The sequence below is a fragment of the Danio rerio genome, chromosome 17, assembly GCF_052040795.2.
Source record: "Danio rerio strain M-AB ecotype USA chromosome 17, GRCz13ab, whole genome shotgun sequence".
In the NCBI taxonomy this organism is placed as follows: domain Eukaryota; kingdom Metazoa; phylum Chordata; class Actinopteri; order Cypriniformes; family Danionidae; genus Danio; species Danio rerio.
Window position 1 is genome coordinate 8,559,455 of NC_141037.1, and position 23,046 is coordinate 8,582,500.

Genomic DNA, 23,046 nt, shown 5'->3' on the forward strand with positions numbered 1-23,046 from the left:
ACAGACTTTTATTTTACATTTAAGTTGCTTAAAATTGACTTATGTAGTTTTAACAATCAGATATTTTTAGATTTGTCTGGTTTCATCTGGTGTTCGTCCTAGACCATCTGCTGAAGTGGTTTGAACGATTCAAATTCATGTAAATATTTTTATATAAATTCATAAATTGTACAAAATTATAAAAAAAAAGAATAATAATAAAGCACAGATGAAAACAATACAAGGATAAAAATTAAATAAACAACGCTTTATGGTGTTTAGTGGAGTGTAACAGCATTGAGCTTCAGAAATGCAGTCATCAATGTAAAATAACACTGCATACTCTGTTGTATAAATAATTAAACACAATTAATATTTGTTAAAGTGTCAAACTTTATTACTTCTTGTGCCCAATTAGTTTAAATTCGCTTGAAAACTTACAGTTACAGGGCTTAAAACACATTTAAATTAAATTATTTCACACTCTTAGAACCTATTAGATTAGGTTATGCTTTAAAGTGGACCTATTATGCAGCTTTTTACAAGATGTAAAATAAGTCTCTGATGTCCCTAGAGTGTGTAGAGTGTGAAGTTTCAGCTCCAAATACCTCACAGAAAATGTTTTATAATTCTTCAGTGTTTCCTCTAGGATTTTTTTTCCAGCTGTGGCGGCAGGCCTTTTTTTTTTTTACACAGATCTACCAACTACCTGTGGCGTTATTTCAAATGACAAATGTCGTGAGCACCGTATTAGAAGTCGAAATCGCATTTATGTAATAGCCCACAAGCTTTCAGATCTCTTTGCTTGTGTGCAGATTTCCTCTGCTCGTGCTTAAAACTTCTTGCACATCCCCTCAAATATAAGCCGCTTCAAGAGCGTGCAGATCTTGTGCAGTCTCAAATAAACGCTGCTGAAGTGCGATTTAATGCATTTATGTAACGAATATGTCTCCAGCATTTATTAGATTTGCTAGGAATATTTATAAATGTCTTCAATACCTACAAAGAGGTATTAATGCATCCTAAAGTAAAATGAAACAGGTATACGTCGTGTTTGCTGGCCTCTCGCATCACACACCTGTCTGTCAGTTAGCCAGTCAGCCAGCCAGCCAGCCAGCCAGCCAGCCTTAAAGGTCTAAACAAATGATGCACAGCACTACTACGATTACAGAAAAGTTTGTGCTGTTATAATTCACTACCCTTTAATACGTTTTAGTGCAATTATTACCCGCTATTAAAAATATTATGTTTTGAGTGAGAACTTGTAATGTAGCTGTGGCGGGATGAATTTTGGCGTGGCGCCCCACCATGGAAAAATGAATGTATGCTCTTTGAATCTGCCTCTTTAAGGCTTTGATCCTAATTGTGCCATTTCGGTGACTGTTGCTTTACATTCAAATGAGATGGTGTTTTTTTTTCAAAAGAGGGTGGAGCTACAAATGCCTGTGTCAGCATAGTGGCAGATTCAAAAGACTAACATCCTATGCATATGAGGAAGAGATTATCATTACAAAGGGGTACACGTACAAAGACAGAATGTCAATCAAAGTGTTTCTGCAGACTGTTTTTATCAAGTGTGATTATAAATATTAAACTTGCATTTTTTACCATTAGAAGCTGGTTATATTCACACACTGCTACCACACAACTGTGTTTAAACCCCTTATAAGAGTCATTTTTGCATAATATGTCTACTTTAATAATCTGAACTCAAACAATATATTTTACAGCCACGATAAAAACGCATCTTTTAGCACGAATAAATAATAAATACTTAATAAAGAAACTATTGAATGCACTTCCTCTCTCTTTAGCTGTTCGTGAGATGCTGTTAACTGCTATTAAGGAAATGAAGGTTGGAAAAGGAGCGTCGATTAATGCAATTTTTGCTTATCTGCGGACCATGTACAAGTACGACACCCTGAAGAACCGCAACCACATCAAGAAAATCCTGACCAAGCTCATTAGCGAGAACATTGTGGAGCAGATCAAAGGACGAGGCTTAGCGGGATCCTTCAAACTGGGGAAGAACTACAAAGAGAAGAAGAAGAAGCCTGTCACTGCACGAACTGTATGTATATTTCTTTCTCCTACAGTGAATTATTTTGTATTAACATGTATAGCATTTAAAAAAAATACAGTTGAAGTCAGAGTTATTAGCCTTTCTGAATTATTAGACCCCCCGTATACGTTTTTCCCCAATTTATATTTAACGGAGAGAAGATTTTGTTCAACACATTTCTAAACATAATAGTTTTAATAACTAATTTCTAATAACTGATTTATTTATTTATTTTAGAATAATTTTCTAGGGGTTCTCACCTTTATTGATAGGACAGTGGAGATGTACAGACAGGAAAGTGTGGGGAGCAGAGATAGTGGAAAGATTGGCAAAGGACCTCGAGCCGGGAATCGAACACGGAGCACGTTTGCTATGTGTTGACTCACTAACAACTTTAGGTTATTGGGGCAGACATAACTGATTTATTTTATCTTTGCCATGATGACAGCACATAATATTTGACTAGATATTTTTCAAGACATTTCTATACAGCTTAAAGTGACATTTAAAGGCGTAACTAGGTTAATTAGGCAAGTTGAGGTAATTAGGCAAGTCATTGTATAACAGTGTTTTGTTTTGTAGCCAAACGAAAAAATTTTTGGTTAAGGGGGTGAATAATATTGACCTTAAAATAGTTTTTAAAAAAAATTAAAAAATGCTTTTATTCTAGCCAAAATAAAACAAATAAGACTTTCTCCAGAAGAAAAAATATTATAGGAAATACTATGAAAAATTCCTTGCTCTGTTCAACATTATTTGAAGAATATTTGTAAATAAAAAAATACACAGCAGGGCGAATAATTTTGACTTCAACTTTATGCAATATTATTATTATTATTATTATTTTTTTTAAATTATTATAATTTTTTTTTTATCAAGCAGAAATTAAACAAATAATGTTATTACAAATGTGCACAAAGCAGAATTGTACACAAAACTACTAAATATGGTACATTTTTAATACACAAGCTATTTACAATTCATTAACTCTTCCATATAGTCATAAGTCATAAATAATCATAAAGCTTATATGCATTATTAAGGTTATAAAATAAATGTAATTTCTACATGTAAAAAATACAAATTTATAATTTTACCTTATTAAATACATTATTATTATATATTATGTATAATTACATAATTTAAAATACTTAATCTATTTTAATTTTTAAACGCAGGATTTCAAGGCCTAATTTTATTTTATATTCAAGGGACTATATTGTACAGTTAGTACATGGATAATAAAATAGGTTTTGTTTTTTTTATTATTTTCTATTTATGTTCTTTTTTCATTTTACACCATTTACAATTCATTGACTCTTCCATTTACAGTAGTTTCTTCAAGCTTATATTATGTATTACTAAGGTAATAAAATAAATGTAATTTCTACATAAACTTTATTTTACATTCAAGGATCTATACTTTCTACATATTTAAATTTTTCTTCAGCTTAGTCCCTTTATTAATCAGGGGTCGCCAGAACCAGCGACCTTCTTGCTGTGAAGCGACAGTGCTAACCACTGAGCCACCGTGTGGCCCTATTTTCTAGTACATTTTTGTACTTTGATAATAAAATAAGTTAGTTTTATATATATATTATAATTGTATAGTTGGTTATATATTTACTTATAAAATACAATATTTAGTTTATTTTAGTAGATTTATTGATTTGGTGTAATATTTTTATGTCGTTTTACACTTTTTTTGTACCTTTTTCTGTGAAAGTCTGTTTTTGTTGTAACAATTTTAGAAATATAACGAGTCAGGCTTTAAATATGTTAATTGTTGCATGCACATTTTTGCACTATGTTCTGTTTTTTGGCAATTTTATTTTGCACCAACCATTTTCTCAAATAAAAAACTACATCAATCACTTTTTTGATGCATTTCTTTCTATTTTTCCAGAAGTCTGCTGACCAGCCCGCTCCCAGGAGAACATCTCGTCGAGTGTCTGCTCCGGATAAAGATTCCTCACTCACCTCCTATACAACAACAGCATCAGATTCAGCATCGGAAGACAGTATGAATCCTCCTCTTCTCACAGAAGAGCTGAAATCTGATCCTGATTCACTTCTGGACCCAGAAAATCCCCTGCAAAAAAAACCTGTTGACATAACAGATGATAAAGAAACACCCGACAAACCCCAACTGCAAATAACAGAAGACGTCCATATTGAATCTAACAAACCAGATCTTATGCAAACCTCAAAGCCTGAAGTCGAAACGCCAACCAGAGCGTCTGTGGTCCCGTTTAATACTCCAGACTACCGCTTTGAGTGCATCTGTGGAGAGCTGGGCCTGGTGGACTATAAGCCCCGGGTTCAGTGTCTGAACTGTCTGTTATGGCAGCATGCCGAGTGTGTCAACTATAAGGAGGAGAATCTGGAAACGACGCCATTTTATTGTCCTCACTGTCTGGTGGCCATGACACCAGTGTCCACTGGAGCGACTCTTATCATCTCGCCCAGCTCTATTTGTCATCAGTGGGTGGATGAAATCAACCGGCACATTCACACCTCCTCCCTCAGAGTGCTGGTAATTTAATTCAAGTTTATTTGTATAGCACTTTTCACTATAATTATTGATTCAAACCAACTTTACAAAAGGTGCACATTACTGCATTACAATTAGATTAGTAATATTAGTATATTAGTAGGGCCAGACAGAATCTGTTGACATTTTTTGCTATTTCTGCAGAGAATTTTAAATAAATCATGTGAACATTTTCATATTACTCAATAATATTACTGAAATTAATAATAAAAAAACTGAATAAATATAAATTTACTCGCATAAATAAATCGACTCGATGATGTGCTAAAAGATTTCTGCGTGTGCAGATTCCGTGTGGGCCTAGTTATTAGTAATAATAGCTTTTAACAGCTTGTAGCTTGTAAGGACAAGCTAAAGAAATCCTACTAGTACTGGGTAGTTAGTTTAACGATTAGTCGTGACTACTTGTATCTGTTTTGATGATGTTGTTTATTTTAAAGACTTAGGGCTCTATTTTGACGGTCCATGCGCAGAGCGCAAAACGCAGGGGGCAAATGCTTTCAGGGCGTGTCAGGATGCGTTTTTGCTAAATTAAGTACGGGAAATCTGCCTTGCTCCAAGGCGCATGGTCTAAAAGGGTTGAGTTTATTTTCTTAATGAGTTATAGGTGTGTTTTGAGAATAAACCAATTAAAGTCTCATCTCCCATTCCCTTTAAGAGTCAGCTGCGTCGCGCCAAGAGCGCATTTGCTATTTACAGGACGCAAAGTAAGTCTAAGAGGAAAAAATGAGCATTTCACAAGCAAACAGTTAACAGATGACAGTTTTTTAACAGAAAACTGTTAAACAGAGCATCTACTGCGTGAGAATGAGAGATAATGGATCACTTTCTCTTTCACTCTTGGATAGGGAAACCTTTACGCACAGACATCAATTAGTCTATAAATAATTAATTTCGTTTGTTAAGCGCAAAGATTTGTTTCAAAACTATTTCTAAATTCAGTTCTAATTTCTAGCAAACGAATGAATGAACAATAATGACCAAGTCTAGTCAAAATACTGAGTTATTTCCAAATACACCTGCTATGCCCCATATGGTCTAAAACCTGACAGGTGGGCAAATCTAAGCGTGTTTTTAATAAAACAAATATAAATATGGATATAATAAATAATATTGCTAATAATAATAACATTATACAAAAGCAAATTGTCATGAATGAACTGAAAAAGCCTCCAGAGATGAAGAAGACATAAAAGCAGTGATTTTTCATATTTATGTAGGCTAGAAAATAATATGTTTTGTAATATTTTAATCCTTTATATTTATATCCTATATCTATTCTTATTATATCCTATATATATCCTTAATATTTAAATTTTTTCATATGTAAAGATATTTGCCTATTGCTCTCTTGTGTGTATTAAGCAGTGTGTAAGCGAGGCGCAACTCTGCACTGGAGTTTAGACCAGTTTAGTTTTGGTCTAATGAAAAATCTATTATAGTTTCTCAAAATAGCAACGCGCCAGGTCCGCCTCAAAACAGCTTCCTGTTTAGAGCAGAACGCCTATGGGCGCACAAATGAGCGCTAATGCATTTGCTATTTAAACAGCGTAGCGCAACACCTCAAAACGACTCTTGCGCCAAGCTGAAACTAGCAAAAGACTATTGTGCTGCGCCTTGCGACACTGCGCCGGGTGTATGATAGGGCCCTTAATGTGTTAATTTGCTTCTTAAGAAGCATTTGTAATTGTTAATAGATTTGGAAATCATTTTTAAAGGATTTTTGATGAGTCGTTTTTCAGTTAATGTTTTTTATATATCATATCTTTAAAGCACAGCACAACGTATTTTTATTAATCAGTATTTTTATCATTCATCAGTATAAAAAAGTACTTCTAAATGGAAACATATTGACTATATACAGTTGAAGTCAAAATTAATAGCCTTCCTGTGATTTCTTTTTTCTTTCTTTTTCTTTTTTTTTTCTTTTCAAATAATAGTTTAACAGAGCAATGAATTTTTCACAGTATTTCCTATAATAATTTTTCTTCTGGAGAAAGTCTTATTTGATTTATTTCGGCTGGAATAAAAGCAGTTTTAATTTAAATAAAAAAAATATTTTAAGGTCAAAATTATTAGCCCCTTAAGCAATATATTTTTTCGATTGTCTACAGAACAAACCATCGTCATACAGTGACTTGCCTAATTGCTCTAACCTGCCTAATTAACCTAGCTTAGCTTTTAAGGGCTCTAAAGCGCAGGGTGCAAAAGCATAAGGGCCTGTCAGAATCCACTTTTGCACTTTTTCCGCTTTGCGCCACGGTGCTTGGTCTAACAGGGTTGAGCTTATTCTCTTAATGAGTTATAGGTGTATTTTAGAATAAACCAATCAGAGTCTTATCTCCCATTCCCTTTAAGAGTCAGTTGCGTCGCGCCATAGCTCATTTGCTATTTACATGACGACTTTGTAAGTGGAAAAACTGAACGCTTCACCAACGAGAAAACAGTTAAACAGACCATCAGACTTATAAAGAATGAGCCAGTCTGTTTTAGTTCCGCAAAATAGCATCGTATTATTTTCCATATTAAAAGCAGTTTTTGTCCTAACCAACACCTCGAATTGATATTTTAGAAATGGCTTCTATTTCTCACAGTTGAACAACAGAAAAAAGGTGTTAATGATCACCTAAGTTACACCTCATGTGCTTAATTCAGTGTTAAATGCTAATAATGCGAGTCTGAATGAAATTTTACATGACATTTATTGCCACACTACTGAAAGCAGCAGCAAATAGTTCAGCTCAGATCTTGAAAATAAAATAAACCGCTTAAAATTGAACTTTAGAGCTGTGATATAATGCAAACCAACACATATCAGTGGTTCAGCATCTACATTTAATAATGTTAAAGAGGTTTAATTTGTATTAATTAGATTATAAATCTTACCATTTTGTGAAAGTGCATATTCTGTGTTTCTGAATGGCTGTATTTAAATTTCGGTCGTGTTTCGTCTGGTGCAAACAGGCAAATTGCTCATCACTGCAAATCTCCTCACGTAGTGTTGTTAGGACACGCAGTTACTAGATAAAAATGTCTAGTAAAATATTATGTGCTGTCATCATGGCAAAGATAAAGTAAATCAGTTATTAGAAATGAGTTATTAAAACTATTATGTTTAGAAATGTGTTAAAAGAAATCTCTCCGTTAAACAGATATTGGGTTAAAAAATATACAGGTGGGCTAATAATTCTGACTTCAACTGTATGTTATTATTATCTATAAACTTCCCTATTCTCATAGAGTTAAATCAGAGCATGCAGTTAACCTTTGTTTATCTTCTTTTTAGGTGTATCAGGGCGTGAAGAGACACGGTTTTATCCAGCCTCACATTCTGGCCGAGCAGGACGTGGTCATCACCACTTATGACGTTCTGCGCACTGAACTCAATTATGTGGATATTCCTCACAGCAATAGTAAAGATGGCCGTCGATTCCGCAACCAGAAGCGCTACATGGCCATACCGAGCCCTCTAGTGGCTGTGGAGTGGTGGCGAGTTTGTCTAGATGAAGCTCAGATGGTGGAGTGCACCACAGCCAAGGTGATCGCATCACTGTATACACCCTACTTAATCCAAGGGAGGACAATATCATTTGGGCCACATAAGTTGGTAAGGATAATCATTTTTATAATAATTGTTTGTTTTTGTTTAGGCTGCAGAAATGGCTTTGCGTCTCACATCTGTTAATCGCTGGTGTGTGAGTGGAACACCTGTGCAGAGAGGTTTGGAGGGTGAGCAGAATTAATATTTTTCTGAAATAGAAGAAATTAGGTTTTTTCTTTTTGTCATTTTTAAAAAAATGTATATTTGTATAGTATAGTACAGGGGTTTTCAAACTGTGGGTCGCGACATTGCGGTGAATCAAAACCAGTACGATTGATGGCAACAACTCAAAAACCTCTTACCCTAAAAATATATAAAATGTGTTTCCTACAAAAAGACAAAGCTGGTTATGTTTCACAGCTTTCTTTTTCTTTTTTTTTCACTCAACATTAGGAGCACTGTTCCGTTTGAGCCTTCGCAATCTGCGTTTGGGAGAGCTCGCGCAGAGCGGAGCTCTAAGGGACTGTCGGTAAAGTGCTTATTTTTTTAGTTTTTTCCGTTTTTTATTCATTTTTTTGCTCCGTCCTGTGTTTTATTTTAAACACTACTAATTTTCTCTTGAATGAGCACAAACAGTTACTAAAGTAGTCGAATTCTTCATTATAGATCTGCGCATTCTTAAAGTGACACCTCTGTAATCAAACAAAACACAATGAGAGATTCATTTGCTGCTCTTCACTAAATAACTATGGTAACTTTAATCAATATGCAAATACATTTACAAGTAAAATAGATTTTATAGCTTTATTTATTTCTGTATAGGCCATTGATTTTAATAGGCTAAACCTTTTATTTTATTGTCAATATTTTCTAATGTTTGTTATGTATTCTATCATTTGAAGCTATTTGTTGTCCCATATTTTTTACATCCCAACGTTGACAGATTGCTAATCAATAAATAGCTAACTAAATAGCTAAATAGTGCTATCTGTTAGTTTTAACGTCACCTAATGTTATGGAAGGGCATAGATGTTATGAAAAATAGTAATATTAATGTAACTACCTCCATCATTCCTTCCTCAAGCAAATGTGTAAAGATTAGATCTATTCAGCAATAGCGTTAATTGCATTGGCATATTTATCTGACGTTTTCCCAGCTTGTAGTAGTCGATCAAAAAGCTATTTAGTTTCTTATGACTAAACACTAGCAGTGGAGTTTACTGCGATGTGACGGGGCTTGATCATAATCAAGGGGCTTGATCAAAGCTTGATCATATTCTCTTCTAAAAAAAGAAGAGTATCTTTTCAAAAAAAAAAGAAAAATGATCACAGTTACAGCCAGCATCCCACAAAAAGCACTTCGAGCCTCATTTTGTGCATATCAAATCGCAAAATCCAAAAAGCCACACACCGTATATTTTTGACTGCTTTGAATGGATACATTTTTTTACCCATTTTTCCATATTAAAATATTAGGGTGGTTCTTGAGATTGAATTACTTGCCTAGGTGGGTCCCGGAATAAAAAAGTTTGGGAATCCCTGGTATAGTACAGGGGTTCTCAACCTTTTTCACTACGGGGCCCACATCTTTCTCCGATAAATTTTTGAAGGCTCACCTGTCTGACATTTTCTCTAAAATGTTTGTGTAAATGGTTGTTGTGCATTATGTTGTTTACTATTATCAGCATTTTATAAATAAATATAGAATTCTATTTACATTTAATTATATATAAAACTATATATATATATATATATATATATATATATATATATATATATATATATATATATATATATATATATATAGAATTATTAGCCCCACATTTTTTTTTTTGCTTTTTTAAATATTTTCCAAATGATGTTTAACAGAGCAAGGAAATTTCCACAGTACTGATAATATTTTTTCTTCTGGAGAAAGTCTTATTTGTTGGAACACTTTAAAACATAATAAAAAAAGAAGGAGTTTTATTAATCCATTAATAAATTTAAGGTAAAATATTAATTCAATTATTAAATGATAACAGTAGTTTGTTTTCTGAAATTGTTTAGACTTGTATGGTCTTGTCCTGTTCTTGGGAGTTGATCCCTACTGGGTCAAGTACTGGTGGGATCAGTTACTCTATCGCCCATACCGTCACGGCAATACAGCACCGCTCTACAACGTCATTGGTCAACTACTATGGCGATCTGCCAAAAAAGACGTCATTGATCAGGTTAGTAGATGACACTATTCGGAATCATAATCTAAAGACTTATCCTTGCACTGATCTTCTGTCACACACTTCATATGCAGATCCAAATCCCCCCTCAAACAGAGGAGATCCATTGGCTTAACTTCTCCCCCGTGGAAAGACACTTTTACCACCGTCAGCATGAGGTTTGCTCCCAGGATGCTTTAGTAAAGCTGAGGAAGATCTCTGATTGGTCACTGAAGCTGGGAAGTTTGGACCGTCGTACCGTCACTACCATATTATACCCACTTTTGCGTCTGCGCCAGGCCTGCTGCCACCCGCAGGCTGTCCGAGGAGAATTTCTACCCCTCCAAAAAAGGTTTGTTTGGGTAGTTGATCTTTTTTTGGAAGGGAAATAAAGTGTGTAGTTTTTCAACATTCGCTATGTGTCCAATCAAAGATGCAATTTAGATTTATGCACAAAACTGGAATATCACATTTGAAAAACATTGCGATTAAATCATCGTTTCCATCATACGAGTTAAAGAGAACAAAATAATCCTGATAAACTGTTGTAGAGGTCTGTGCGGGACTGTGTCTAGCTCGCTCCCACGAGGTTCATTCTGCAATCAACCACTCCCGCTGGATAATCAGCTATTGTTCACTCGATGCCCGCTTAGAATAATTTTCTACCCGACCTGAAAGCATATAAACAAACTCTTATTTTTTATGCGCATGCAGGAATTTATTCGGTAAATGTATTTCCATCGTTGTTTATCAGGGTTTCCGCGGGGTCTTAAAAAATTGAAAAATCATAATTTTAGGCGTAAAGTCTTAAATTCACTGTTTTAAGTATTAAATATTTTTGCACAGGTCTTATTTTTCTGATGTTTATGTAACACTACATCTAATGCTCCTTTCAATTCCTTTTCCTGCTTGGCTTCGTGGTGTTGTAGTTCTTTATTTCACTAATCCAAATGTAATTTTCGGTATTACAACTACAAATGAGACCAACATGCAATAGCCAATCAGCTTTCTGTTATTGAACTCAGTGCGCGCGGTTAATGTGGCATCATTGCAGAATTTGCGGAGGTTCACTATGGGTGTGTAATATTTGAACAAATTGGTTTACAATATACTGTTTTCCTATTTTTCTAGGATTTATTGGTGATGATGGTAAGGAATGTTGAAGCATTATTTCCGTTTTAGCATAAGTATAGGACACAAGCTAGCCAGAAAGTAAAGTATCAATTGTTGAGTGGGCTAAATAAAAAAATAATAAAAAAAATCAGTATTCTTAGTAATTTAGTTTACTTTTTTTTTTTTTGCTTTTACTCTTTCCATAATAAAAAATATAATTGTAGAGCAACCCATTTTCTCTTGGAATTAATATTTAACTTTACTAGGTAGAACTGTCCAAGATATGAACAAAAGCAAGTGATGCATCAAAATTTGATTTAAAAAATCTTGAATGTTTATAAAAATCCTTATAATTGTTATAATTAATAATAATAATGAGTTTAAAAGTCGAATGATATTAATGATATGACGTAGATCCCGAAACTTCCTACTTCTGTTTATCCGTCTGACTTTACAGTGGGTTTCTTTTGACCACCCCCTGTTGTTTTAAAGAGCCTCGTTCATTTCGTGAGGTGCGCGCACAGTCAGCAGAGGTGCACATGTTTTTGTGACATGTCAGGACACAAATCTGTATAATGACATGGGTATGACACAGGTATTACAAAAAGGAGGTGAAATATGAGGACATTGGTGACGTCCTCATTTCTCAAAATGCTTAAATCCCACAGGATGAGTTTAATCTGAGAGTAAAGCTGCACACAGACTCCTGTGATGGTTGGGTTTAGGGTGGGGTGAGGGCAACACAATATAGTTTGGACAGTATAAAATGGATAGAAACCTATGTAATGTCCCCACTTTTCACAAAAACAAACGCATGTGTGCGTATGTGTGTGTGTGCGTGCGCATTTTCAAAATGTATGTGCATCTTAGCATTTTCTTTAAACATTTTTTATGTGCATATGCAAATAGGTAGATGAAAACAGCCGTTGATTAGTTTGTTTTGCGTTTAAGCACAATGACAATGGAGGAGTTGTTGAAGTCGCTGCAGAAGAAATGTCGTGTGGAGTGTGAAGAAGCGCACAGGCAGCTGGTCTGTGCTCTCAACGGTCTGGCTGGAATCCACATCATTAGAAGTAATCCATTTCTGAACATCTACAGTGTTTATTTGCATCTCCCTTGACTGCTGTGGACATTAGTGAACTGTTTTCTGTTCTCACCCAGGTGAGTTTGTAGATGCAGCGGAGATGTACAGGGAAGTGTTGCGATCATCTGAAGAACACAAAGCAAGGCTGAAAACTGATTCCCTTCAGGTAAATGATACCAATTCTCTTTCATTTAGCTCGCATTTAGCTTTCTGGTCAAAAGTGACCCAAAGACCTGTAACTTGTTTTTTTTTTATTATTATTATTTCTGAGGAAAATCATTTATTTATTCTATATATGATATATTTTTCTTTTTTGCATTTTGAGAGGATATTGTGGAAAAATATTTTATGCAGTAATTAATATAAATTTTGGACCATTGGAAACAATGGAAAAAAAAAATTTTGTGTGTGTTTGTGTATATATATATATATAAAATAATATCATTATTATATATATATATATATATAATATCTAAAATAAATCATTATTATATAATAATAATTAATGGGGGATTTCTAGTTAGAATAAAGACTCCACCATTCAAATCCTATTTTGGGATTTGGGAGGCAGATTAGCTTCTCCTGCTTGTAAAGAAAAGAACAAATGTGTAATTACCTGTAGGATGTCTGTATAACTCTCTATAGATCAGCTTGTTAAAGCATGCATGCAAAACCAATTTATTTTACAGACAATCATTAAATGTTTCCTAACATGTTTTGTTTATTTGAAAACACAGAGGCTTCATGCAACCCACAATCTAATGGAACTTCTAAGTGCAAACCACCCTGGGATTCCTCCAACCCTGAGAGATGACAGTCTCAAAGAAGAGGTTAACCAATCACTTGCGGTTTTTTAAATATAAACTGTCTGTGAAAAGTACATTTGCTCAGTTTTCTAATCATTCGTCCCAGGCCGAGCAGCTGAAGCAGCATTACATGGCCAAAGTGAACTCTGAGGTTTCTGAAGCACATCAAAACCTACAGCCTGTTCTTCAGCACATTAAAGAACAAAGACGCAAGGTAGATGCTCGGTTATTACATTTTTTACTTTGTTTTTTTTACTATTTAAAATAATTAGGGGGCATCGCGGTGGCACAGTGGGTAGCACATAGGTCTCTGGTTCGAGCCTCAGCTGGGTCAGTTGGCGTTTCTGTGTGGAGTTTGCATGTTCTCCCCGTGTTCGCATGGGTTTCCTCCGGGTTCTCCGGTTTCCCCCACAAGTCCAAAGACATGCGGTACAGGGGAATTGGGTAGGGTAAATTGTCCGTAGTGTATGAGTGTGTATGGATGTTTACTAGTGGTGGGTTGCAGCTGGAAAGGCATATGCTGGATAAGTTGGCGGTTCATTCCGCTGTGGCGACCCCAGATTAATAAATGGACTAAGCCGAAAAGAAAATGAATATTTGAATATAATTAGGTAATATATCAGCAGCTAAATATCCAAGACAATCTCACAGCAATTTGTAACTTTTTAATTTAGTTGCTAATTCGTATGAAATCGTACGATCTCATTTGGTCGGGTTTAGCGGTGGGGTTTGGTGCCACGCCTCCTTTTTATAAATGTACATTTTCGTACAACAGAACTTGTATGAATTTGTATGAATTAGCTGCTAAAGTAACAAAACGTAAATTAATTAAGTTTCCTCGTGAGATCAGGCTGAAATAGCAGATAGATCCTATTGTTAATGTTATCATTATTGGCCCGTTTAAAACCGAGGCCGATTAATTGTGTATTTATAATTTATGTCAATTAACTATGTATTTTTTCTGTTGGTTGAATCACTTCTCACATGCTTGCTGTCCACTTTTTTTTTTTATTATTTTACCATTTTCAGTAAATTGGTTGCTTTATTTATTCTCTTTTTGTCAGGCAAAAGATTTTATTTTTATAGAAAAGGAAGCACAAAAAAAAACTGAAAAAAAAAAAACTCATATACAATTGAAGTCAGAATTATTATACTCCCTGAATTATTAGCCCCCCTGTTTTTTCCTCCTATTTTCAAGTTCTGTTTAACGCAGAGAACATTTCTAAACATAATAGTTTTAGTAACTCATTTCTAATAACTGATTTATTTTATCTTTGTCATGATGACAGTAAATAATATTCTACTAGATATTTTTCAAGACACTTCTATACAGCTTAAATTGACTTTTAAAGGCGTAACTAGGTTAATTAGGTTTACTAGACAGGTTAGGATAATTAGTCAAGCTGTTGTATAATGATGGTTTGTCCTGTGTAGACTATTGAAAAAAAATGAATAGCTTAAAGGAGCTAATAATATTGACCTTAAAATGTTTTTTTTTAAAAATGTAAAAATGCTATATATTCAAAACAAAGCAAATAAGACTTTCTCCAGAAGAAAAAAAATATTATCAGACATACTGTGAAAATTTCCTTGCTAAAAAAGGAAAAAAAATTCAAAGGAGGGCTAATAATACTGAATGCAACTGTAAATGCGGCAACAGCAATGCTCCAAAAGTGTTGAATTAAGTATGTCCTGATACGTGATAGCCTTTTAATGAATACAGTTGATAACAGTTTTTATTTGTATTTTTGTACTTCTTTTTTGGCTGAGCGCAGATTTTAGATTTATATTCACAGTTTTGTGCATTTTTTTATAGGAGAAATTTGGCCAAAGACAAGAATGGTTGATTAGTAAAGTTCAGAGATTATTTCATTTCTGTTATTATTATTTATTTCTGTTTGGCTTTTGTTTTTGTAATTATGCAGAAAAATATTGAAAAAATGTAGATTTATTGGCTAATTATATAGGATATCGGTTGGCCCACACGGAATCTACAGATCATGCAGATTTCCAGATTTTCAACCCATTATTAAGTGTTTAATACTGTAAATGTGTGTAAATTTATGTTTTTTCAGTTTTTAAATTAACTTCAGTTATATTATTGACAAATGAAAATGTGCATATGGTTTATTAACAATAGTTTTGTAAAGTAATATTTTCTTTGAGTAGATATATTTTATGACTTGCTTTGTATACCAAATAAGTGGATCTAATTAGATTTGCATTGTAAACATTAAATAAAAGTTAATAAAAGGTATTATTTTTTATTTTATAGTTTTAGTTATACTCCCAAAATCATTATCAAGTACTTTTTTTTTTTTTTTTTTACAAAATTCTTAGCAGAAATAGCAAAAAATGTCAGCAGATTCTGTCTGTGCCTATTTGTATCGCTATCCAATTCTAAAGAGTTATTGGTTATCAGTATTAGTCAAAAATTCCAAATCAATGCATCCCTAAATATAATAACTGCAAACTGTATCCTAGGTAAACCTTCGCTCCCCCTGGTGGCTGGATGTCATACAGCAGGCCATGCAGTACTCCATGGATGATGATCTTGTCAGCCGCATTCAAAATGAGCTTACATGCAGTTATAAACAACAAGCCAACAAGCTCTCAATGGCAGACAAGTAATCCAGCATCTCATGAATACATCACGCTTTGATACTAAAGAAATCCCATGTAACAGAACGTCTCATTCATAGATTTCGAGACGCTCGGGGTCTTCAGTTTCTGCTCAGCACTCAAATGGATGATTTGATGAAGTCACAGAAAACAGTCCAGGATGCTGTGAAGAAGCTGGAAGGGCCGCCGTCTCAACAAGTCATCGAGGAAGCAACACTTTGCCACCTGCGACCTGTTCGTCTGCCACTGAACAAGTAAAAGCTTTTAAATGTTTATAGGTGAAATTCATCCTTTCTAACAGTGTGACAAAGTCCAAGCTAAAAAGCAATGACAAGTACTAAATATATGCTTCTCAAAAGAGGCCATGCATTATTATTGTGATTTAAGGGGACATATTATGCCCCTTTTTACAAGATGTAACAAACGCGTGTGTAAGTCTCTGATGTCTCTAGAGCTGGGGTGTCCAACTCATTTTAGCTCAGGGGCCACATGGAGAAAAATCTATTCCCAAGTGGGCCAGACCAGTAAAATCATGGTATATATAACTTAAAAACAGGAACTTGAGATTGTTTTCTTTGTTTTAGTATGATCAACATAAAACATAACGCTGGAGCGTGAGGACAACACGATCCCACAGAAATTAATAACTTTTTGATTTAGTTGCTAATTCATATGGATTCATACAATCTCATTCATACAATTTAGTACGATTTGCTTGTCCTCCAATGATAGTTGGGTTTAGAGGTGTGGGTGCCATGCCTCTTTTTTTATATTGTATATTTTCGTACGACTAAACTTGTACAAATTAGCCTCAAAACTGACAAAATGTGAAATAGTTACATTTCCTTTCCTTGTGAGAATACCTCAGTGTGGTATGGCAGGGCATAGATGTGTTCTTTCTCTATGAGAAGGCTGTAAAACTGATGCTGATTCAGGATTATTAACCGCAGGGGTTCTCAACCTTTTTCACTTTGGGCCCACTTTTTTCTCTGATAAATTTTTGTAGGCCCACCTGAAAAATATCCTTTCTCAAAAATATTTGTATGAAATGCTCATTTAAACCTTTATTTATTATATATATACATATATATGTACAAATGTATTATTGTATTGTGTGTGTGTGTATATATATATATATATATATATATATATATATATATATATATATATATATATATATATATATATATATATATATATATATATATATATAATACATATGTTGTGCCTTCTATTATTTTCTATTATCAGCATTTTATTTAAATATAATTATATATCAAATTAAAACTGTTTAATATTTATATATATATAGCCCCCCTGAATTATTAGCTCCCCTATTTTTTCCCCAATTTCTGTTTAACAAAGAGAGGATTTTTTCAACACATTTCTAAGCATAATAGTTTTAATAACTAATTTCTAATAGCTGATTTATTTTATTTTTGCCGGGATGACAGCACATGATATTTGACTAGATATTTTTCAAGACACTTCTATACAGCTTAAAGTGACATTAAAGGCTTAACTAGGTTAATTAGGTTAACTAGGCAGGTTAGGGTAATTAGGCAAGTTATTGTATAACGATGATTTGTTCTGTAGACTATCGGGAAGAAATATAGCTTAAAGGGGTTAATAATTTTGTCCTTAAAATGGTGTTTAAAAAATTAATAACTGCTTTTTTTCCAGCCGAAATAAAACAAATAAGAATTTTTTCAGACGAAAAAATATTATCAGACATGCTGTGAAAATTTCCTTGCTCTGTTAAACATAATTTGGAAAATATTTAAAAAAGAAAAAAAATTCAAAGGGGGGCTAATAATTCTGACTTCAACTGTATATATATATATATATATATATATATATATATATATATATATATATATATATATATATATATATATATATATATATATATATATATATATTAGTGCTGTCAATCGATTAAAAAATCAACTTATTAAGCACACTTGTTTTTCAACTAATCGCGATTAATTACATTTAAAAGACTGAAACATGTCATTTTGGCTATTCAAATGTAAAATTAATGTAAACGCAAGACAAAAACTATTTAAATTCTAAATATAATTGTGTATTAGAATTTTTGTTTAACTTGTAACACAGATTTCTTCATGTAAATAACAAACCCACAATAAACCATCAAGATCCTGGCTTGACAGCCATATTTATTACAGAAATTAAAACACAGGCATGTTAATGCCATTTAAATTTCAAAACAATCAATGCCAGTAAAGAAAAAAAATGTTGGATTCTAAGTGGACTGCAAAAAATGCCAAAATACACAATTTACTCATTGCACTCATTGAAGATGTGTATTACTGTGAGTTGAGAACATTAATTATAAAGTAGAAACAATTTTGCTTAGTCCTCCTTTACATTCAGCCAATTGCTAAAACAGTTCAGTCTGTTGACATTGTCGGGTGACAAAATGGCCCTTTTCTTTTGAATGATGTGAGCTGAGAGTGAGAACAGTCCCTCACAAGCAGAATCACTGAATCAGCATCTGCATTTCGGTGCCTAATTTTGTTGCCACTGATGCTGCCACAAAGACATAAGAAGCATCAAGCGGTATTTCAAAGGCACGCACAGGTACAAGTTGTGTCGCCACAAAGACTAATTCTTACAGTGACTTTAGTCACACCATCTATTAACATTTAAACAATTTTGAGAGACGGACAACAACGTTTAGGCAGGTTTGTTGCTAGGAAATGCGCGCCCAGTAGATGACCTGTTAAATCTTTTACTGCGAGTGCTGGAAAGGTTTATTTTAGCATTGAGCAAGTGGGCTATCTAAATGAAACCACCAGACAGAAAAAACTAAAATGAAAAATAGGCTAAACTACAATTAAACTCAACTAATAATAATAGTACTACTAATACTACTACTAATAATAATGATAATAATAATACTAATACTAATACTACTAATAATAATGATAATAATAATACTAATACTAATAATAATAATGACCTCTTTTGAGAAGCATATGTTTGGTAACTTTTATAATTGCTTTTTGGTTTAGACTTTTTTGTGTTTAAGAAATTGCACAGTAAATGAATATTTTTTTAATAATGTATTATTTACAACTTGGCTACTGCAACAGTTCATTTTGAATATAAAATGTTTTTTTTCTTCTAATATTTGTTCCACAGCTGTGTGTTTTGCAAAGCAGATGAACTTTTTACAGACTACGAGTCTAAGCTTTTCTCGCACACGTAAGTTCTAAAACATATAAAACAAATTAAAGCTCTCATTATTTTTTTTTCTCACTATAATCTTTTATACTTTAATCTTTTTATACTTTAATCTTTTATATTTTAGACCTTTTGTAGATCAAATAAGGTTTAACAGAACTGTCTAATTTTATCAATGCATTTTTGAGTACGGTGGAATCCAACGATGAAAAGAAAATACATAATAAAAGTATTTTCTATTCTAAAGTCCTAGAATAGCTACATGTGAGGTACAGATTAAATAGTTTAAGATTAATGTATCAGATTAATGTAATTTAAATAACTTATTTTATAGAAGTTAATAAAGTATTTTTGGCAGAGATATTGTTTCAAAATAAATACAGTTAAAATTAAAAGGAAAAGTCTTCCTGTGAAATTTTTATTATTATAAAAATGTAGATATATATTTAAAATTAAATATTTTCTCAAGTGCTGTTTAATGGAGAGATTTTATTAACATATTTATAAAAATTAGAGATTTAAGAAATAATTTATTTTGCTTTGCCATGATAACAGCAATAAACAGTATATTTTACTATTTATTTTTCAATATTCTAGTATTTAAATGCTTAACTAGGCAAGCCAGCTTAATTAGGTATACAACAGTGGTTTTTCTGTAGACAATCAGAAAAAGGGGTCTAATGTTAACTTAAAAACTGATTTTATTCCAGCCAAACTAAAAGAAATAAGACCTTCTCACTAAGAATTAAAATAATATATTTAATTACAATTTCCTTCCAACATTATACACTACCTGACAAAAGTCTTGCTATCGATCCCAGTTGAAAGAGCAACAAGGAATAACGTGACTTCTAGTTGATCATTTGGAAAAGTGACAGGAGAACTGCATCCCAATCATCACACATACTGCAGAAGACCTACTGGAACCCGCATGGACCCAAGATTCTCAGAGAAATCAGTCAAGTTTGGTGAAAAAAAAATCATGGTTTGGGGTTACATTCAGTATGGGGGCGTGCGAGAGATCTGCAGAGTGGATGGCAACATCAACAGCCTGAGGTATCAAGACATTTGTGCTGCCCATCACATTACAAACCACAGGAGAGGGCAAATTCTTGAGCAGGATAGCGCTCCTTCTCATACTTTAGCCTCCAAATCAAAGTTTTTAAAAGCAAAGAAGGTCAAGGTGCTCCCGGATTGGCCAGCCAAGTCACCATACATGAACATTATTGAGCATGTCTGGGGTAAGAGTAAGGAGGAGGTATTGAAGATGAATCAAAAGAATCTTGATGAACTCTGGGAGTCCTGCAAGAAAACTTCCTTTGCCTTTCCAGATGACTTTAATTAGTGATTAGAGTCATTGCAGAGATGTATGGATGCAGTCCTTCAAGCTCATGATGGAGTCAGACACAATATTCATTCTTTTTTCACTGCAGCATGACGTTATATTCTATACTATTATTTCTGTTCAGACAAAGTCAGACCTTTATGTCCTAATTGAATAATTAAAAATCAAGGCATTATCTTATTTTATTTAAGCGTAATCTAGAGGCCTTTGCTTTACATATAAGCAACTTTTGATACTAAACGATCAACTAGAAGTCAAGGTATTATTTGTTGTTCGTAAAACTTTATTAGGCGACAAGACTTTTGTCAGGTATTGTACATCACAATATGTTTTATTAACAGAATACAAATTTCACACAGGGTTAATAATTTTGCCTTCATCTATATGAAGAACATGGTCATTACATTTTTCTTTAATGTGTTCTGGGCAGAGTAAAAGGGCAGACAGCCATCTTTGAGGAGATGATTGAAGACGAGGAAGGGCTGGTAGATGACAGGCTTCCCACCACCAGTAGAGGATTATGGGCCGCCAGTGAGACCGAACGAGCTCTTAAAGCCATCTTGTCCTTCGCTAAAGTCCGCCGCTTGGAGTCTGGCCTCATCGAGGAGGGAAACTCCTTCATGGAGCTCTTCGAGTCCTGGAAGAAAGAATACAAGGTTTGTCATCATGGTCTGTTTGATGGATGATAGAATGGTTGATAGGGATGTAACAATATTGTAAATACCGCCATACCGCAATAGTAATTTTTTTCAATATTACCGTAGGCGCATGACTCAATAAAACTATATTTCTGAGAAAAGTTTGCTTAGGCGAATGAAGCGAACGGGAGGTAGCGGGAACTACAATTCCCATCAGCCTAGTCGTGGCCATCATCCTTTGCGGTCTGTTGTCACTACAGATCCAGTAATGCGGAAATGGAGTGTGCTGCTAGTAGCCGGGAAGAAAAAGAACTGGAAATGATCGAACCTAAAGCGAGTTTTAAATCGGATGTGTGGAAGCATTTCGGTTTCTTTCTAAAAAGATACGAAAAAGTAGAAAAGGTGACAGACAAAGACAAAAACAGTATGCAGGCACTGCCAGACTGTGGTGAAATATAAGTCGGAGAATACGACTAAAAACAGTCATGGGGACTGCAGAACACAGCACACTTGTTAGATTGATGCAGACATTGACTTGTACCGCAAAGAGACCTTCTCACTCATGGAGTGTCCTCTGAAGTGGTGGAAAGACAATGCACAACGTTACCCACTGCTGTCAACCTTGGCTAAATCATATCTCTCTGTCCCAGAAACCTCAGTCCCAAATGAGAGGGTTTTTTTTTTCTGTTGAAGGGGACATTGTAAATGCCCAGAGATCCCAGCTTTTACCAGATTATAGTTACATGATAATTTTCCTTAAAAAACCCATCTCTATCTAAGTGAGTGAGTGATTAAATGTTGAATGTGAAGAGTTTTCAACAATACTAAATTGTAACTTTATTTTTTTTATATGGTTTTATAGTTTTTTGTTATTAAAATTAAAAAATTAAAGTTCCTGTTTCAAAACTTACAGATAGATGGCTAATTTGTATGTCATTGAGTCACCATCTAGACTCTCCAAAAAGTCATATAATACTTTCCAAATAGACCAAAACATATGAATTTTGTTTTAAACAAAATAGGATTTTTTTCTAAGGCAAGGCAAAAGGTTATTATCTTTATCCAACTGAGATACATAAGGACTGTCTTCTTTTTTTCAAGAACATGCAGTATATTTGTATATTTTAATATCACATTTAAAACTGTAATTCAGGTCAGCACAGCTGCTTTACTTTACTATTATTCATTTTGTTTTGATCCCAGCTTTTACCATATATATGTATTATATGTACCATATAGTTACATGATAATTTTCCTTGAAAAACCCATCTCTATCTAAGTGAGTGAGTGATTAAATGTTGAATGTGATGAGTTTTCAACAATTCTAAATTAAAACTTTATTTTTTTATATGGTTTAATAGTTTTTTGTTATTAAAATAAAAAAATTGAAGTTCCTGTTTCGAAACTTTCAGATAGATGGCTAACTTGTATGTCATTGATATGTTCAGTGCTAATGTAAATAAACACTTTTGGCACTTTTTTCGAGTCTTTTCAGTAATTTTGTTTTTCCTGTAAATTACACCATACCGTGCCATTCATACCGAGGTATTATCGTACCGTGAAATTCTGATACCGTTACATCCCTAGTGGTTGAACTTCCTCATTGAGATGTTTGTTCTCTTTCAGCTTCTGCATGAGTACTGGATGTCTCTGCGGGATCATGTATCTGCTATAGATGAGCTGGGAATGGCCACCGAGAGGCTGCGTGTGCGCTTACCTGATGAGCCCAAACCCAAAGTCCTGCATATTATTGAGCCTCACGAGGTGATCAAGCATACAATGAGTTCAGTCTGTCATGCTATTCATTATTTTTAGATTAAGAGAAGTAAGTTTTTTCTCTTCTTAACATGTGAACAGGTGGAGCAGAACAGGATAAAGCTGCTCAATGACAGGG

The 23,046-nt window shown here is 33.8% G+C and overlaps 1 protein-coding gene across 2 annotated transcripts in view; it reads left to right on the plus strand.

Annotated features, from left to right (window-relative positions):
* The window catches only part of shprh (SNF2 histone linker PHD RING helicase), a 55,296-nt gene that overhangs the window by 15,970 nt on the left and 16,280 nt on the right, over positions 1 to 23,046 (plus strand). The window contains exons 8-23 of one of the 2 annotated variants that reach the window (XM_087289778.1): positions 1,794 to 2,050; positions 3,948 to 4,577; positions 7,882 to 8,133; positions 8,246 to 8,324; positions 10,186 to 10,349; positions 10,430 to 10,686; positions 12,399 to 12,520; positions 12,609 to 12,697; positions 13,269 to 13,361; positions 13,444 to 13,551; positions 15,822 to 15,964; positions 16,040 to 16,213; positions 19,128 to 19,190; positions 20,945 to 21,170; positions 22,779 to 22,916; positions 23,010 to 23,046. The exon at positions 23,010 to 23,046 is cut by the window's right edge and continues 65 nt beyond it. In XM_087289778.1, coding sequence (XP_087145904.1) covers positions 1,794 to 2,050; positions 3,948 to 4,577; positions 7,882 to 8,133; positions 8,246 to 8,324; positions 10,186 to 10,349; positions 10,430 to 10,686; positions 12,399 to 12,520; positions 12,609 to 12,697; positions 13,269 to 13,361; positions 13,444 to 13,551; positions 15,822 to 15,964; positions 16,040 to 16,213; positions 19,128 to 19,190; positions 20,945 to 21,170; positions 22,779 to 22,916; positions 23,010 to 23,046 — 2,832 coding nt within the window. The remainder of the gene's footprint in view (positions 1 to 1,793; positions 2,051 to 3,947; positions 4,578 to 7,881; positions 8,134 to 8,245; positions 8,325 to 10,185; positions 10,350 to 10,429; positions 10,687 to 12,398; positions 12,521 to 12,608; positions 12,698 to 13,268; positions 13,362 to 13,443; positions 13,552 to 15,821; positions 15,965 to 16,039; positions 16,214 to 19,127; positions 19,191 to 20,944; positions 21,171 to 22,778; positions 22,917 to 23,009) is intronic. The other variant, XM_087289779.1, reaches the window with a different exon arrangement.